This window comes from Littorina saxatilis, linkage group LG6, assembly GCF_037325665.1.
Source record: "Littorina saxatilis isolate snail1 linkage group LG6, US_GU_Lsax_2.0, whole genome shotgun sequence".
NCBI lineage: Eukaryota > Metazoa > Mollusca > Gastropoda > Littorinimorpha > Littorinidae > Littorina > Littorina saxatilis.
The window spans coordinates 20866249-20885320 of record NC_090250.1 but is presented as its reverse complement, the minus strand read 5'-3'; the positions used below and the strand labels follow the sequence as shown (position 1 = coordinate 20885320).

Here is a 19072-nt window from a genome sequence, read left to right as displayed (position 1 = left end):
ATGGCAGTAGTGAGTAGTGGGAGGGGAAGGAGGGGGGGAGGGGGAGGGAAGGGGGAGGGTGTACTGAAGGCAAACCTTAAGTGATCCCTACCTCTAACTTCATTCCTATTTCAATAAAATAAAAAATAAAAGATAAAAACTCATGCATGCTTTCATTGCTTTTTTCTCACAAATAATCATCACTACCTAAACACACACCTTCTCCAAAGGCCACAGCTATTTATAGTATAACCTGTGAAGAATGTCTACACACAGACACGCACACATAGATCCACATGAAGATCACTGCCAACCACAATACACACAGAGTGGTGAAAGAGGGAAGTGTTATGCATATCGCAACAGACAGAAAGAATGTGATCACATACCGAAGGACTCTTGGGCAGCCCCACTCTCTGACCGAAACAGGTGAGAAGGTTGACCAGTCGTTCTCGTGTGCGAGCCTGAAATTCAAAGACGTAACTCAATTTCTCTGGTATCTGTAAACATTTTTAAAGATAAGACGCCTCCCCTTTGTTATTGGTCTATTTGATAACTGCAATTTTGGGACTAAATGGCGCACCAACATTTTAATTTATTTTTTATTTTTACAAAATACACAAGGCTCTGCCAAGTAAAAGGCACATTCCATCTCTTTCATTTCTAACAGCAAAATCAATCATTTTTGTCCTGGGCAGCAGTGAATCATTTTTATGTCTGGAAGCAAAATCAATAGTTTTTATCTCTGACAACAAAATCCATCATTTTTATCTGTGGCAGCAAAGTCCATCATATCTATCTCTGGAAGCAAAGTCCATTGTTTATATCTCTGACAGCAAAGTCCATCACTTCTATCTCTGGCAGCTAAGCCAACCATTTCTATCTCTGGCAGCAAAGTCCATCATTTCTATCTCTAGCAGCAAAGTCCATCATATCTATCTCTGACAGCAAAGTCCATCACTTCTATCTCTGGCAGCAAAGTCCATCAATTCTATCGCTGATAGCAAAGTCCATCACTTCTATCGCTGACAGCAAAGTCCATCATTTTTATCGCTGACAGCAAAGTCAATAATTTCTATCTCTGGCAGCAAAGTCCATCATTTCTATCTCTGGCAGCAAAATCCATCATATCTATCTCTGACAGCAAAGTCCATCACTTCTATCTCTGGCAGCAAAGTCCATCAATTCTATCGCTGATAGCAAAGTCCATCATTTTTATCGCTGACAGCAAAGTCCATCAATTCTATCGCTGACAGCAAAGTCAATCATTTCTATCGCTGATAGCAAAGTCCATCATTTTTATCGCTGACAGCAAAGTCCATCACTTCTATCGCTGATAGCAAAGTCCATCATTTTTATCGCTGACAGCAAAGTCCATCACTTCTATCGCTGACAGCAAAGTCAATCATTTCTATCGCTGACAGCAAAGTCAATAATTTGTATCTCTGGCAGCTAAGCCAATCATTTATATCTCTGGCAGCTAAGCCAATCATTTATATCCTGGCAGCAAAGGTCCATCCTTTGTATCTCTGACAGCAAAGTCCATCACTTCTATCTCTGGCAGCAAAGTCCATCCCTTCTATCTCTGACAACAAAGTCCATCACTTCTATCGCTGACAACAAAGTCCATCACTTCTATCTCTGGCAGCAAAGTCCATCACTTCTATCTCTGGCAGCAAACTCCATCAATTCTATCTCTGGCAGCAAAGTCCATCACTTCTATCTCTTACAGCAAAGTCCATCACTTCTATCTCACAGCAAAGTCCATCACATCTATATCTGACAACAAAGTCCATCACTTCTATCTCCGACAGCAAAGTCCCTCACTTCTATCTCACCTGTGTCGTTTCTATCTCACCTGTGTCATTTCTATCTCACCGGTGTCATTTCTATCTCACCTGTGTTATTTCTATCTCACCTGTGAAGCCTGCGGCCTCCTCCACAAGGAGTCGATGTCCTGGTTGTTGGACGGTTTGCGTGACAGAGACACCGAGGAAGCGGTGGCCGGTGTGGCCGCTGGTTTCTCCTCAAGCCCTGAATTCCTCGGTGATTCAGATTTGAGGAACTTGAGTCCTACCACTGGAGTCTTGGACAAGTCCAAGGCAAAGTCGAGGGTGCGGCCTGGAGAGTAACAAAGTGAACATTAGTGAAAGATTATAAAAAAAAAAGCTCATCAGTTGACATGGGTAAAGAAGTGTGTAGGCATTTTAAGAAAACACAGACAGATGCATGCACACGCACACAGACACAGACTGTCTCGCAAGCACACACACACACTCACACACAGACGCACTGTCACACAGACAAATACACTGACACTGCATACAGACTCACAAACACAAATATATACATAAACAGACACAAATACATTCATAAACACACACACACAGACACTGAGACGCACACACACAAATATATACATAAACACACATATACATTCTCGTACTCTCTCTCTTTGTCTCTCTGTCTCTCTTTCAAAGCAATCGCTTTATTTTAACACACACAAAAACTATCAAATCCAATCTAAACAAGACTGACTAGTTTTTCAGACAATACCATTCGTACTGTTTTCAATTTGTAACCAGCAACAAATAACATCCTCTAGTTAATACACATCACTTCTACCTGGCAGTTCTTTGTGCATGCGTGGGATGCAGTCGGATTCAGCAAAAGACGTGTGTGGGAACATGGCGCCCAGCTCGGCGGCGCTGCTAACGGTGGAGGACTGGGGGGGAGGGGCGGCCAGAGTGGATGACCGCATCACGGCCAGCTTGACAATCTTCTGCGCCTCCTTCCAGTGTTGTCCCTGAAACACCATTGGATTAATTATGGTGAGGAAGGCCTGAAAGTGGCGAGTATTTTACTCGCCACGGCGAGTAGAAACATGTAACTGGCGAGTAGAAATGTTCATCTACTCGCCTAATGCGAGTAAAGTTGCTGAAACAAATTGTTGGTTTGGCTAGTAAAGTTTGCTCTCAGGCTAGTACATTTTCAGAATCACTAGCCAAAGGCGAGTACACCATTTGTTGGGCTTCCAGGGCTGTGAGGTGGGAGAGGTATGTTTGTGTGTGGAGGGGTGTGAGTGTGTGTGTAAAGGTGAGTCATTAAGGGGCCGGAGGAGAACGGAGTGAGAGGCAGCAAAAAAGAAGAGGATGAATAACCTGACAAAGAACCGCCTCAAGCGCAGCAGCTTCTTACATGAAAGCAAGAGACTTGCCAGAGAGCACCAAGCCTCTGTACCTCCATCAGCACTACCAATCAGCTTCTCAGATCTGCCGCAGCCATGGAATGAAGACTACAAGAATCTTCACATCTCCACCACAGTCCCCTACGTTACCTCAAGAGATTCCCAGAACGACACTGCCAGGCGCACCCTAACACTCGCCATGATTGCTGAACGGTACCCTGAAGATGCCTGGATCCACGCGTATACAGACGGTTCAGCAACAAACGCCGTGGCCAATGGAGGAGCAGGTGTACTTGTCAGATCTCCTGAGGGGCACACTTCTACAGCAGGGATACCAACAGGAAAGTACTGCTCAAACTATGCAGCAGAAGTTCAGGCCATCATGCAAGCAGCCTCCATGATTCATGACTCGGAAAGCGAATGCCCCCAAGTTGTTTTCCTCTCCGATGCACTGTCTGCCTTGGAAGCCCTTGCAGGAAACAAACTTTCCCGTCTGATGGAGAAACTCCAGGAGCTTGCCAAGACTCGACGAGTAGTCCTGCAATGGGTTCCAGCACACTGCGGAATCCCAGGCAATGAAACAGCTGATGAGCTCGCCAAACTCGGAGCCAGGGAGGAACAACCAGACAACCCAGTCAGCTTCGCTGAAAAGAAAACCCTCGTGAAGGCAGCAATGCGACCACAATCCACGAGAGACGCATATCATCTCCTAGAACGATGGCAGCAAGTAGTGATCATGCGACTACGAACTGGTCACTGTCGCCTCAACGCCCACATGTTCAGGAAGCTGAAGCTGACCCCATCACCAACCTGTCCCTGTGGTCTGGAAGACCAGACTCCAGAACATGTCTTAATGACATGCCCCCAACTCAAACCAATCAGAGACAAAGTGTGGCCAGCATCAGTCCCTCTCCGCACCAAACTCTATGGGAGCAGACAAGACCTGGAAGCCACGACGTCATTCGTCTCGCAGACTAAACTGATGGTGTGACGGCGAACGCAAGAAGAAGAAGAAGAGGCAGCAAAAGACATTGTGTTTGTCTGTACAGTGAAACCCCCCTTTTAAGACCCCCCAAAATCTGATAAAATCAGGTCTTAAAAGGGAGGGAGTCTTTTAGAGGTAAATTAGCAAATGTTATGAACAGAATGTCTAGAAAAGTAGGGTCTTAAAAGGGGGGTCTTAAAAGGGGGGAAGTCTTAAAAGGGGGGTTCCACTGTAATAGAGAAAGAGAGTGTGTGAGACAGAGTCTTCAACTTTTGTGGGGCTGATCACATTTATCAAGCTCTGAACAATTTCCTGTAACTCCGAAAACATATTTGAAGACACTTTCTTAAAAGTGCTTGTTGGGAGCGTTAGAATTTAAAAGCTCTCAGTTCAAGACACAACTACTGTGCATCAAAAGGGTCCCTAAAAGTCAAAAGAAAAAATGGATGCTTATACTTGAAATGGACACCTGCATTTACCTGTAAGTGTTTGTTAAGAGCGTGGAAAAGCTCCTGGTTTAAGATACGGTTGCTGCTTGCAGGTAGAGCGTTGATATCCACGTAGTGAGCAATGCAGTACAGGATCTGAAGGATGTCTGACTGGTACAGGTATGGCCCTTTCTCCAAAACCTACACAAGAAAATATCCATCACTATAGCTTCACAAAGATTTCCCATGATAAATCTCTGTTGAGATAAGTGATCATTAATTACTGAAGTCAATTCTCTTCAGAACTAACTTCACTTAACCTCCACAATTTACTTTCATCATGCCTTTACACAAACAACAACCTTCCCTCGAAACCCCCCAACAGCCTTTATGCAGGTTGTACATATTCAATAAATAATCTTGTGGTAAGTATAACACCCGTACACAAAGTTAATTAAGTTAACTTTCTCAGTTTCATGAAGAGTATCTTACAATAAACTTATCGGCGAACGCAAGAAGAAGAAGAAGAACAATAAACTTAAAGGCAGAGTAAGCCTCCCGTAAACCATCACAGATACGGTCAGGCTTTTACACACAGTACAAACACCATTTCATTTAAACACTCACCAATTGAGAACATCCTAGGTGCCCTCCGTAAAGAGCGAACAATTTTCGAAAATTTTATTGTAAATTTTCATTTAATAAATATACCTACCCGAATCACATGTAGCATTGACACAATCGGAGATGCTAGGTTCTGTACAGGCTAACCGTCTAAGGGAAGCAACCCCAACCACAAAAGTGTAAACGTAGCCATGGTAATGCCCATACACCCGGGGAGTTACCTCCCCTCGTGCATGCCACGTCACCACTGCTACTGAACACGTGGTTCCTATCATTCGACCTAAAGAATAAATTCTCCAAATCAAAAGCGGGGTTGGCGGGAGGGAATATACTATGTGATTCGGGTAGGTATATTTATTAAATGAAAATTTACAATAAAATTTTCGATTAAATTACATATTCCTACTCCGAATCACATGTAGCAGATTGCAACAACAAGGCGGTGGGAAAGAAAAATCCAACTCACTCAAAAAACCTTGCCGAAAACCTGGACCGCTGCCAAAGAACCAGGGCGGTCCCAGTGGGAAAGAAATTTTAACCCACTCAAAAAGCCCTTGGCAGGGCTGGCCCACTGCCAACAGGCAGTGAGGGAACCGAGGAAAGTCCTGATTGACAGCCGAGAAGAATCTCAGGCAAAAGCGTAAGAGACAACCTCAGAGATCCAGAAAGCTGTGCTCAGCACTTCTTCCAATCTCCTAGCCGTAAAAAACAGCACCGGAATAGACCCAAGCCTTGGATTAATAACCCTGGCGAGCCAAGGGAAAGACAAGCTTCCCCCCCCCCTTTTATTGGAAGGAAATGCAAATGTCCTGAGAAGATCCGTGCGTAAGGTTGTCCCCTCAACTGAGAAGGACGAACCCCCGCGGTGACCTTAAGACAACCATGCCAAAGTCTGCAAACCTTGGGATGTAGTAAAGCCCAAAAGGCTTGTGAGAAAGAAGTCAGCTCAAAATAAGAGTGACCAATCCCCACGAAAGAGCGAGAGAGAGACATCCAAGCACTACGTACCAGAGTCCACCTCGAAGAGAAAACTCACAATAGAAGGTCGCCAGTCATCCCCTACCAGTCCCTGCGAACGCAGGGAGAGAGGTAGCACCCGACAGCAGCCACTTACGACTGTGCGTAAGCTACCGGAAGTGAGGACCCACGGTGGTCAAAAACCGATGTGACTGGCAACCATAAACAAAATGGCTAAAAGCCAGAATGTTCCCAAAACAGTCTGCTTGAAGGTAATCGAGAGTGAATCAAAAACCTAAAGCAGAAAACCAAGACTGGTAAACGTAACCGTGAAGCCAGCCAGCCATAAGACTCCCGAAACCAGAGTTCTCAGGGAAAAAACAGGCAGTTAACTTCCTAGCCAAATCAAGAGCCTACCTGAGTTTGGCCAGAAACCCAGAGCGCGTCTGTCCCTGTCTGAAGACAGAGTCCAACGCGGAGAAAAACGGACAACCGCCCTAGACAAAGTTGCCTATTGTAGCCGGGCGACTGTAAGGAAACCCGACCCAACGGACGTCATCCGGACTCGCCTCATACTAAGATGAGGAAGAAGAGAGGAAAGGCCCAAGACTGAAGTCACAGGAACCAAACCTTAGCTAAACCTCTGCCCGAAGGAGAAGAGTAGCCAAAACCTGAGAGAGAGGAGGAAAGCCACAAAGAACTACTCCTCAAACATCCATTGTCCAAGACAATGCCCCCTCAGGAAAATCTGAATGTTACCTCCGAGGCCAACTCAAGCGTACCTTAAGTTTGGACGAAACACCAGAACGCGTCTGATCACTAGAGAAAGACAGAGTCCGACTCGATGAAAGACAACAAGGACCAAAGTCCAAACGTTTGTGGCCAAACAGGGGTAACCTGAATCCAGAGAACCCCACCCAAACGAAAATCGTCCTATCCAATCTCTTAAAAAGAGAGAACAAAGGAAAGAAAAGACGAAGTCCGAAGCCACAAGAAACGGGAAGGCAACAACCACCATCGCCGCAACGTGGAATGGCTGTTGCCCAGCCAAGGCTGCCTATAGGCTGCCAGCTTAGCTTAACCAGAGGAATGAGCATGCTTCTGCTAAGCATGTTTCTGAGTATGCTAGCCTTACCTTCCTTCAACCCTTGTAAAGCAGTCAGAGACCTGCTGATCTCTACTCGACTGAATCTCTACTGCAGGCAAAGTTTAAGCAACTCTCTTTGACTGTTCAGGGAACTGAGAATGCGAAAGAAACGAGTCCCTCCGACACCCGCCGTACGAGCGTAGTGAAGGAAGGGCAGCCTCATCTGCTCCATGCTCACCCTAGCAAGGGCTGGCCAACAGAGTAGAGAAAGGAGGCAAGTTCCAAAGGCTGAATAAGCAAGAAGGAACAGAAGGTGAAGCCCGTGTAGCCGAGGCCAGTCAAGGCTGAGCATGTTCCGGAACTGAACCATAGTAGAAACAGCGGCAGAACCAAAACACTAGAGATACCACTTTCGGGAGGAGATGGCCTAGCCAAAACCTGCAAACCGTGGTACCTACAAGAGGTGACTAAGGAACCGGAAGTAGGAAAACATCCTATCTTCACGGAACGGAAGTCCGACATCGACAACAAAGTCAACCAACAAGGAAGCCACCAATGTCGATGCACCCAACGGGAAATCCTGAGCCGAAGATCCGAGCTTCGACGGAAATCCAGAACGTGTTCGATTGCTGACCAAAGACTGAAAACCAGAATAGCTCAGCTACGAACGCAACCGAAGTCACAGTTGCTGGTGGTAAACTGATGAATGAGATGACCGGAAACCGGAAAACCATCCAACCGGAAAAAGACCTGACTCATCCCCCTAATGACGGTCGTGAATAGGGGAAACGTCCAGGGCCACCCGAACTGAATAGGCAGTAAACTCAACACCCAACAGGTAAAGTGAAGACTGCCCCGGCTGAGGCTGAAAGCCTAAATGCCCGTAGGCCAGCCGCTGTTCCTCACCCCCCGACCTCCGAAGGAGTGTCAGGAAGAGGAGAAGTGTATCCGAACAGAGCCGGAAATGCAGCAGACAAAACCGCAAAAAACGGAAGCGAAAGTTGCATAGAGTAGACTGAGGCCGGAAGCCCAAACGCCCGTAGGCCAGTCCTCTGTCAACTCCAGTCAAAACCGCAAAGTGTACTTGAAATGGAGGACTTATGCTTCCAGTAAAACCGGAAACGCCACGCCGACAACGGCTGCCGCCCTGTGAAACACAAATGCCCACGACGGAACAAGAGTGAGACAGAACAGAAGAGGACTGGGGCCGGAACCCGAACGCCCGTAGGCCAGTCCTCGATCAACCCCAGACAAGCCACAACGTGCGCTTGTGATGGAGAACCTATGCTTCCAGACAGGAAGTGTAGGGGGCCGAAGCCCCGTCCGGGAAAAAACTTCGACGTGACCTCTGCCGCAGCTAAGAGGACAGCGTTAAGCCTTTTTCCCGATAACCAGCACGTGTGGAATCGCTGACGACAGACTGAATGTCCGACACAACCAGCGAAAAAAAACCGAAGTCCACGTACTGGTGGAAGGCCGGTGAAACGGCATAACCGGAAAACCGGAAATCCGTCCCCCCCCGACGTCGTCCTAACTCATGCCTTGACCAGGCTAAGAGAGAGAAGACGGCAAGTCTGCAGCCGCCGGCACCGGAACTGCAGTCGACGCGACAACCGAAGGTTGAAACGCTGACTACATCGGCCAGGGCTAAGACAACACCTGCCCGAAGGGCTGGCGTTGCTCCTCAGCTACCGACATCCTGAAGGAAGTGGAAGCGAAAGGAGCAGTAAATCCGGGCGGAGCCGGAAAGCACCAGACGAGACCGCGAAAAGCGGAAGCGCCGAATGCGAGGACGGAGGCCGGAAGCCCGAATGCCCTAAAGGCAACGTCCGGTCAACCCCGGAAACGACCACAGCGGGTGCGTACGTCAGAGGACCTATGCTTCCAGCGAGTGCCGGAAGCGCAGCGCCAGAAACGGCTACCGCCATTGCTTCGCCACACAATGGTCTTCGAGGAAGCCAGGGTGTGACTGAACAGAGGACGAATGCCCGGGGGGCAACGTCCGGTCAACCCCGGAAACGACCACAGCGGGTGCGTACGTCAGAGGACCTATGCTTCCAGCGAGTGCCGGAAGCGCAGCGCCGGAAACGGCTACCGCCACTGCTCCGCCACACAATGGTCTTCGAGGAAGCCAGGGTGCGACTGAACAGAGGACGAATGCCCGGGGGGCAACGTCCGGTCAACCCCGGAAACGACCACAGCGGGTGCGCACATCGGGGGACCTGGTCAACCCCGGAAACGACCACAGCGGGTGCGTACATCGGGGGACCTATGCTTCCGGCGAGTGCCGGAAGCGCAGCAGTCGGAAACGGCTAGACAACTCCGGAAACGACCCCAGCGGGTGCGTACGTCGGAGAAGTAGCCGGAACCAACTGCCGCCATTGCTCAGCCACACAATGGTCTTCAGTGAAGCCAGGGTGCGACTGAACAGGGGTTTGCGGGTCGTGAACCCGCCGAAAAGAGCTGTGTCCCAGCAGGGACTGTCCGACGGCCTCACGAGGGCCTGTGGACCAGCTCGACTTACTTGACTCGCCAACCACAGCGGTAGAAGACGAAGAAGCAAAACATCCGCCCTGGACAACGTCTCGGCCGGAAGCGTCAAAGAAGCCAACAAGGTGACGTCGCCCACAGACAGCGGGACCAACGGAAGACGCAGGCTTGGCACGCGACAATTTCTTCACAAAGATAACGCAGACACCTGCAACACCTGATCTGCTAACGGCAGAGAAGGCGAGGAGAAGAAACAGGACGTACAACAGTATATGACTGCCCCACAAAGTGTTTGTTCGAGGCAGAAAGAGTAACGAACAAAACATAAAAAACATGTTAAATCCGAAACCACGACAAGTCCTACGGACTGGTAGATACCTGCTAAAGCCTAGCCAAGTAAACCACTGTCAGCGACGCTGATACACAAAATGGCGGCCAAGCGATAAGTTACTGGACAAAATTTAGAAGTCCAAAACGGACGAAAATTAAGCAATAACAAAAATTCCTGTCAAAGAAATGACGAAATATGAAATGGCTTACCAACTAACAAAGCAGAAGGCAAAAACGCAGGTAAAGTAAGGAGAACCTCACCATAACATAGGCCTAGCCACATAAATAAGCTGTCAGGAAAGCTGAGCAACCGAACGTGGCGGCCACAAGATAAGTTACTGAAACGCATTTAGGAGTCCAAACGGACAAAAAAGTCAGCAACTATAGGTAAATTCCTGTCAAACTAAAGACAAGAAGGAACAAGCTTACCAGCTAAACAAAGCAGAAAGCAAGTAAGAAGGTAAAATTACGTTTACCTCCAAAATACATGGCCTAGCCACAAAAATCTGTCAACTCATGCTGACAACAAAAATGGCGGCCAACAGTAGTCACTGAAATATCACAGGTCCAAACACGGACGAAAATCAGCAACTACAACAAATTCCCTGTCAAAATAATGACCAAAATGGAAAGAGCTCACCAACTACGAAGCAGGAGGCAAGATAGACGGTAACGTGGCCGGTGGGTGTCAAAACAACACCAACAGCGCAGCCACAGGGGAGCCCAAAAAAATACAACAACCTGCTCCCTCGAAAGCTGTAAGGTCGAATGATAGGAACCACGTGTTCAGTAGCAGTGGTGACGTGGCATGCACGAGGGGAGGTAACTCCCCGGGTGTATGGGCATTACCATGGCTACGTTTACACTTTTGTGGTTGGGGTTGCTTCCCTTAGACGGTTAGCCTGTACAGAACCTAGCATCTCCGATTGTGTCAATGCTACATGTGATTCGGAGTAGGAATATGTAATTTAATCAAAGAATTTATTTTTGCGTGGTTTATCTTACCCCTGAGCCATCGTGAACCCGTGTGATCCAGTTTTCCCTTTTCACAATGCAGTCGTCATAGTTAGTCATTTGAATGCGACTCGACGTGAGCTTATCTACAATAGCACGTTTTTTTATGCACGAAACAACGGCTGTGGTTCACAAGAACTCTAGCGATGGCTTTTGACTGTTGAGAGGAACGGCGATTTCCACTGATAAACCGGGCCGTCGTCTGCTACGACCCTTGCGTGACCCTGCTTCCGGGCTTTTCTTTTTTTAAACTTTCACAACTTCGAATTGTTCTGATCTTGTCTTGATGAAAAACGAATTCTTTTATGATTAAAGAATGTTTGTGTAACAAGCTGTCAATTTATTATTTAGATTTTAAAAGTTAGGTCTAGCGCAAAAACGAGGCGCCGTTGTTGTTAACGGAACAAGTCTACGAAAATAAATTCTTTGAAAATGTCTCACGCTCGACAGAAAGCAGCCAGGATGTTCCCGTTCGGTGAGCGTTCAAATGGAAGTATGCTTGTACTGTATTTAGACGCTCGGGGAGCTCTGTGATGGTTTACGGGAGGCTTACTGTGCCTTTAAACTAGATGAAATTTCACCATTTAACAAAAAACAAAATAATATATATATTTTTTTTAAATACAAATTTCTTTTACAACAGGACATTATCACACTAAGCCAACATACACAATCAGTTCTGACAAAAGACGGCACACTACATACCTCGACCATGTAGGACACGAGGGTGAGAGCAGAGCAGGCGTACACGTCGAGCAGGTACTTGATGACACACTTGGTCCACTGCACGCTGTCTTTACCGAACGTCCCGCGACTGTACAGTGACATCACCGTCGCCAGATTGGTCAGGTCCTCAGACTGCTGGCTGCACATCTGTCACGGGGGAAAAAATGTAATGTATGAGTGTCAACTGTTCCGAGCATGACCAGGAAGGAGTTGACTTATACATGCAAAACTGGGCATGATTTAAGAAATTCAGGCTTGGAAGGAGCACTGCCCAAGATGACAAACCTTGTGCAATAACACCAAAAGCTTCTGCAGCAACAGCATTTGGGGTCTGAGACACAGGTGGAACAAGTGTGTGGAGGTCCAAAATGACAATGTTGAAAAGTAAACTTCTTCTGGTTTTGTAAGTGAACTCATTCCTAGTCTGGCCCAGAAATGTTCAACTGGTCCTGGTATGTTAATGTGCAGGGACATTCACCAAAAACGATGATTGATGAGCTCGACCACCAAAAAAAACAACAACAAGAGCAAAAAGCAAATCTGATCTTTACCTGCTATTCAGACTTTGTAGTGGGACAGTTTTCTTCCACACAAGATATATGTTGATCGTCTATCGAAGCTGTCAGGCTCTTAATTACTAATGTCACACAAAAATTAAACTTGTGTCAATGCTCAATGATCTATATGCACAACACCAACACCACCGACAACAACAACATTACAATGCAAATCTGAGCATAACAATCAGCTACACAGCTCATCATTACATCTCTGTGTAATATTTTGCAAGCCTCCTTGAAATGCGTCAGCAGATTGTCTGTACCTGAGCCACATTGTCAGCAGCATCTCGACACATCTGACACGGGTTCTCATAGTTGTGCACCAGGTAAGGCAGCAGTGCTGTCGTCACAATGGGAAAACCTGTAACAGACAGACACAAAACAAAATCATGTAACAACACATAACATAAGATTACGACAAGGCCAGAAACTATAAAATAGAAAGAATAAAAAGACTTTAAAACACTGAAAAAAATCACAAAGAAATGAAAACCAAGTTTTGCTCTTTATAGATAAATAATAACAGCAATGCATGTAACTCACAGATTTCATCAATACAGCACTGATTTATTTCAAGAAATGATTGTCTAGGATTGTGAGCATGGAAATGCTAAAGAAATGTTGTTTTTTTCAAAAGTGACAACCTTTGGGTGAATGTTAACGGAAAAAGGGACACTTGCTTGTGGTGGTAATGTTACCAATTCTTCAGGACGGGCGTCACATAAAATGTGAGTAACAGAACAAAATGAGAGGTGACACCTACCCCAAGCCCCAGACGGATCCATGACAGGAGAGTTGACACACAGGATGATTTTGGAGAGAAGACCCCAGGTGGACTCGGCAACGAACTGTGAAGTGCAGCCCTGCACAATAAACATTCAAACACTCTGAATGTTCTGCATCATAAACTGGCTTTATTAGCTTAATTTTTTGTAATGTCTTCTTTCTAAAAAGAATATAATTCGGACTGAAAGGTAAAAAAGGTTACTCTTTCATGCACGATAATTCCACTAAAGGTGGTCTATGCAATGAAAGTACATGAACATGAATGTTTTCTTATCTAATCTCATGTTCACTGTTACAGTGCCACAGGGGACATGGGAATAGACACACTCCGGAAATAACTCTGTTGGATGTGTATGGATTGTGAAAGAGTTGTTTGAGAGCAATATTCATCATGCCAATACATCACATGACGCAATGGGTTGTGAAAGAGTGATACTTTTTGCTTGTATTGACGCAAGCTTTCCACATGTGCTCTTTGTCCACATGTTTCCCACACATCCCCCCCTCATGACTGGCCTATAATGTCATGCTAAAAGCAAGAGTGTTCCCTCTTTCGCAGCCCATACAAACCCGACATATCTATCAAGACACTATTGAAAAGAAAGACCAACATGCATGGAGCAAGCTGACAGAAGCTGCCTACCTTGAGTAGCATGACGATGACCCCAGGGAAGTTGGGCCACTTGATCTGCTGCAGGATCTTGTCCAGCTTCTCCCTGCAGTCGGGACGCTCAGGCTGCATGTGCTGCAGGATCTGTAACAACACACACCAACATTTCGTTTTCTTTAATTCTCTTTTACGTAAGATTTTTTATGTATATAATGAACATCCACAGTTTTGCTTTTGAAAGCATTCATAATCATCTTCTCACCCATAACTCTGAGCCCTGCCAAGTGACTCTTAACCCTAATTGCGACTCCCAATGCACATTTTACAACAACTGATAAGGAAGCAACCAACCCTGAAACCTGGATAGGTCAGAAAAACTGAATGCCCGGCAGGCTTTAGGTTTTTAGAAAAACCCACATCTGAGTTCCATCATTGTAGCGGAACCCCCCCTTGTAAGACCCGTTTTTAAAACACTATAGTTTTTCATATTTTGTGTTCATAATATCTATATTAATTTACACTGTACTTCAATTTTAAGACTACCTGTACCTCATCTTCAAAACCTAATTTTAACAGATTTTGGAGACCCTCAAAAGGAGGTTGCAGTCTGTATCACACTGACCTTGTTGAGGAGTCTGACAGCCAGCTGAAACTCATACTCGTAATCCGACTCCAACATGGACACCGTGATCCAGAAAATCTGCGTCACCAGTGTTAGCTTGTCCTCTGTTCCTGATTGGTCAAGGTTTTTCAGCGACTGTGCGCTACGCGATCGGCCCAGGTTGGTACGTCGACTCTCCACATCTGTGCTGCTTCGATGGCGGCTGTCTCCTGGAAATCAACCCACAAGTGTCAAAACTCCTAATACCTGCTGTAAAGCTACACAAAGGCAAGTGTAAATCCACACTGCAAGTGCTACGCAGCTGCGAAAGGTGTTCCATCTTGATAACTGGGAACCCCTTGGTGAACAAAGTTATTACTTTTTACATCATTTTTGGAGGGTTAGAGGTATGGGTTCTGTAGTCTTCATGGGTAGCAAAAACTAATCTCTTCATGCATCCATGCACACAATTAGACATGTACTTACAATAAAGCAAGAGCTTTACAAACATGCTCAGAATCTCTTCCAGTATATCTCTATCACACAGTAAAAACGTGCAAAAGCAAACGACACATGCACACACACGCACCCACGCACCCATGCACCCATGCACACACACACACACACACACACACACACACACACACACACACACACACACAGTAGTTCAGATCATCCCGAAATATGCAATCAATAAAATAGAAAATAGAAAAACAAATGTCAAACCTTAGTTAATAAAAAAAGTAACCCAGTAAAACCAACTGATAAAATCAAAACAGAATGAAAATTGTGTCTATATGTCATCATTCTACTTTCATCAAAATGTAGTCAAAATTATTCCTTGTACCTATATGAAGACAAAGGTTGGCATGAATTTCCATTCCTTCCAAAGGTCCTTTTGTGGACACATGCAAATATACAGCGCACATGTCTTCCACAATAAAATTCACACACAATAAAAAGAAACAAGAAGGGCAAAGCCCATAGGACTCACATGCTTTACACATTTTTCCTACCAAAATACATGTGACCTTGACCCAAGGTCAAGGTCATCCAAGGTCATGCAACACAAAGCTGTTAATTCAAGACATAGGAAGTACAATGGTGCTTATTGGCTCTTTCTACCATGAGATATGGTCACTTTTAGTGGTTCACTACCTTATTTTGGTCACATTTCATAAGGTCAAAGTGACCTTGACCTTGATCATATGTGACCAAATGTGTCTCATGATGAAAGCATAACATGTGCCCCACATAATTTTTAAGTTTGAAACAGTTATCTTCCATAGTTCAGGGTCAAGGTCACTTCAAAATATGTATACAATCCAACTTTGAAGAGCTCCTGTGACCTTGACCTTGAAGCAAGGTAAACCAAACTGGTATCAAAAGATGGGGCTTATTGTGGTGAGGTATTGAATCTCAAAAACTTCAGAGAAAATGTGAAAAATAGCTGTTTTTTAGGCAACATTTATGGCCCCTGCGACCTTGACCTTGAAGCAAGGTCAAGATGCTATGTATGTTTTTTAGGGCCTTGTCATCATACACCATCTTGCCAAATTTGGTACTGATAGACTGAATAGTGTCCAAGAAATATCCAACGTTAAAGTTTTCCGGACGGACGTCCGGACGGACGGACGGACGGACGGACGACTCGGGTGAGTACATAGACTCACTTTTGCTTCGCATGTGAGTCAAAAAGGATAAAATAAAATAAATAAAAAATCCCCACAACACCAAAAAATATGTACCAAGATACAAAGAATAAGGCATATGTTAGCAGAATGGTTAGTTCGTGAAACTTCACATAGAAGTAAATAGTTAACGGTTCCTTTTTTGAGGATCTTATAAGGCACACTCCTTCTTCAGTTCTTGTGTAACCATTTTTGCTCACTGTCTTAGAACTGGCCAGGCTTTTACATGGTATAAGACCATCCCTCCACTTGGACGCATACCAAAAATCAATACCCTGACTGCCTGCTGTGGTGAGTTGAACATTTTTGATAAATGAATTTTTTTTAATTAATTATCCAAAATATTCTACTGTGCACAGACAGCACCCAGGCTGTTCACTGTTGGTATGTGACCAAGTGTTTGGATAGTTTGTTTTGTTTGTTCGTTCATGGGCTGAAACTCCCACGGCTTTTACATGTATGACCGTTTTTACCCCGCCATTTAGGCAGCCATACGCCGCTTTCGGAGGAAGCATGCTGGGTATTTTCGTGTTTCCATAACCCACCGAACTCTGACATGGATTACAGGATCTTTTTCGTGTGCACTTGGTCTTGTGCTTGCGTGTACACACGGGGGTTTTCGGACACCGAGGAGAGTCTGCACACAAAGTTGACTCTGAGAAAATAAATCTCTCGCCGAACGTGGGGACGAACTCACGCTGACAGCGGCCAACTGGATACAAATCCAGCGCGCTACCGACTGAGCTACATCCCCGCCCGCTTGGATAGTTAAAAGCCTGGGCAGATTTGAGATTGTGAGTTGAACTGTTTACACGGGAAGGACTGTGCCTTTAAGCATGTACTGCACCTTTTCACACACACAAACAACAGCACACAGTGTCATTCTATAGACGCATGCACACCAATATACATGCAGATCGACAGACACACTGAAACAGAAACACAGAGATAGACAAACAGATAAAGATTGAGTTAAGGGGCTAATTAAGGGGGCAGTGCCAAGGTTGTGGGTGGGGAGTGGGGTGGAATTGGGATCAATAACACCAACAATACAAAACTGGAGTTAACAACACATTTCTTCAACAATCGTAGAAAACCAGTATTAGTGGATCTATGTTGTAACAGCTAAATTACCACTACAATTTTGTACTACCACACTGAAAAATCCTGGAATTCAAAAAATCCATGTCCAATAGATGAGAAATCTGATGAATTCAGTACCAAACATGCAAAATAACCAAGTGTACAATCTCAACCGTACTCGATCTGTCCTTTGGTTCAAGAGAAATAAATTCGTAAAAATACCATTGTTACAAAGGACAACAAAAGAAGCAGAATCTTCCATCAACGAAGAGGAAAATGTGGCTAAAAGTTAGCACTGCAAAAAGTGAGTTTATTAATTCAAGAACAAGTCTGGTCCAATGTCGACAATGACACTTAATCACTAGGGTCACCTTCTTCTTCATCTTCTGATTCTTCATCTATAACCGTGCATGCATCCTCCTCCTCCTCCTCCTTTTCCTCCTCATTTTCATCTTCATCCTCTTCTGCAAAAAAGAATTCAGACTGCCAGCTGAAATTCCTGAACAGCAAACACCTCTTCATGCACAAGTAAATATCAGAGATAACCCGGAGTTCATTGTTGAGTGGATTTCTGGTTGCAGTTCTCACCGTGAAGGTGAAAATCTAGAGATCCATTCCTGCAATGCACCACTGAGCAATCAAAGACTGCAGCATCCTGGAGCCAGACTAAATGTAAATAAAGCATGAAAGTCCATGCAGCAGGGCATAAACGTGTTCAGAATTTGTCCATCTACATATTCCAGATCATGCACATTAGTGGTGTGTTTCTGCAGCATGCAACATTTCCCGTGGTGGAACTAGAGTTTTTGGATCGGTGAAAAATCTCCTTTTGTTTGGGGTTCATTTTTGTTTCCACACGTTGGTAATTGGAGATTCCTGCCCATGCTCAGATAATTGCGCAACGGTTTAGCTCTCCAAAGCGCATGCTCAGAAAGTTACAGCATGGTTTCCCAGTTTTTTCCAAAGCTTTATACCACCTTTTACCTGATATGGAAATTAAAAATGATGTGTTTGACCATAGTAGGAACATAAAATGCAGTCAAAGAGGGTAATAAATACACAGAATACAATGTGAAAAATGGCTTCGAACAACCAAACGTTAACTGGTGTTGATGGTACTTCTTTGCTATCACACACAGAGCATACATCAGCAATTTCTCACAAACGCATAAAACCTCCCATTTGAGATGTGGTGAGCTCGTTGCATGAAGGCAGACGCAGAGTAGCTAGTGCTATCATAAATAAATATGATAAATACACATAAAGTGGCTTCGAACAACCCAAAGTTAACTGGTGTTGATGGTACGTCTTTGCTATCATACACAGAACATGCAGCAGCTGTTTTCTCACAAACGTACACAGGACATACATCAGCTGTTTTCTCACAAACACACACAAAGTCCCCCACCTGAGATGTGGTGAGCTCGCTGCATGAAGACAGAAGCGGAGTAGCTGGTGCTGCGAGCGTGATGAGAGACCTGCTGTTTTGGAGCGATGATGGCGCTACGACGATTCAGCTCGATCTGGTCCTTGGCCAGGTTGGGCGTGGACATGAACAGCTCGCGCATGAAGTCAATGGGGCGGAACTCAAGGTCAAGGTTGTCCACGAAGGCCTCCAAGGTCAGCATGATCTCAGTGACGTAGCCCTGCATGTCCTCGCCCTGCTCGGCGACCGTTTCCACCAGGCGTGACAGAATGTCCGACAGCATCTGGGTGGTGGGCCGCACCTGCAGGGCTCGCAGTATCTGAAAAGATCATGTTTTGTTTGTTAAGTTCTTTTTCTTCAAATGGATTCATGGGCTGAAACTCCTACGTACACATGTTTTTTGCACGAGTGTTTTTTTTTTCACATGACCATTTTTACCCCGCTATTTGGGTAGCCATACGTCAATTTCGGGGGAGCTTGTTTAGCTATCCACACAAAAGAGTGAATA

The 19072-nt window shown here is 45.3% G+C and overlaps 1 protein-coding gene across 3 annotated transcripts in view; it reads right to left on the bottom strand.

Moving 5' to 3' along the window:
* The window catches only part of LOC138968733 (protein furry-like), a 98426-nt gene that overhangs the window by 31070 nt on the left and 48284 nt on the right, over positions 1-19072 (bottom strand). For all 3 annotated transcript variants that reach the window (XM_070341365.1, XM_070341366.1, XM_070341367.1), the window contains exons 40-49: positions 18547-18883; positions 14386-14594; positions 13797-13907; positions 13131-13230; positions 12631-12728; positions 11787-11954; positions 4631-4780; positions 2605-2785; positions 1898-2100; positions 369-443 (exon numbers count right to left, since the gene is read on the bottom strand). In XM_070341365.1, the coding sequence (XP_070197466.1) occupies positions 369-443; positions 1898-2100; positions 2605-2785; positions 4631-4780; positions 11787-11954; positions 12631-12728; positions 13131-13230; positions 13797-13907; positions 14386-14594; positions 18547-18883 (1632 nt within the window). The remainder of the gene's footprint in view (positions 1-368; positions 444-1897; positions 2101-2604; positions 2786-4630; positions 4781-11786; positions 11955-12630; positions 12729-13130; positions 13231-13796; positions 13908-14385; positions 14595-18546; positions 18884-19072) is intronic.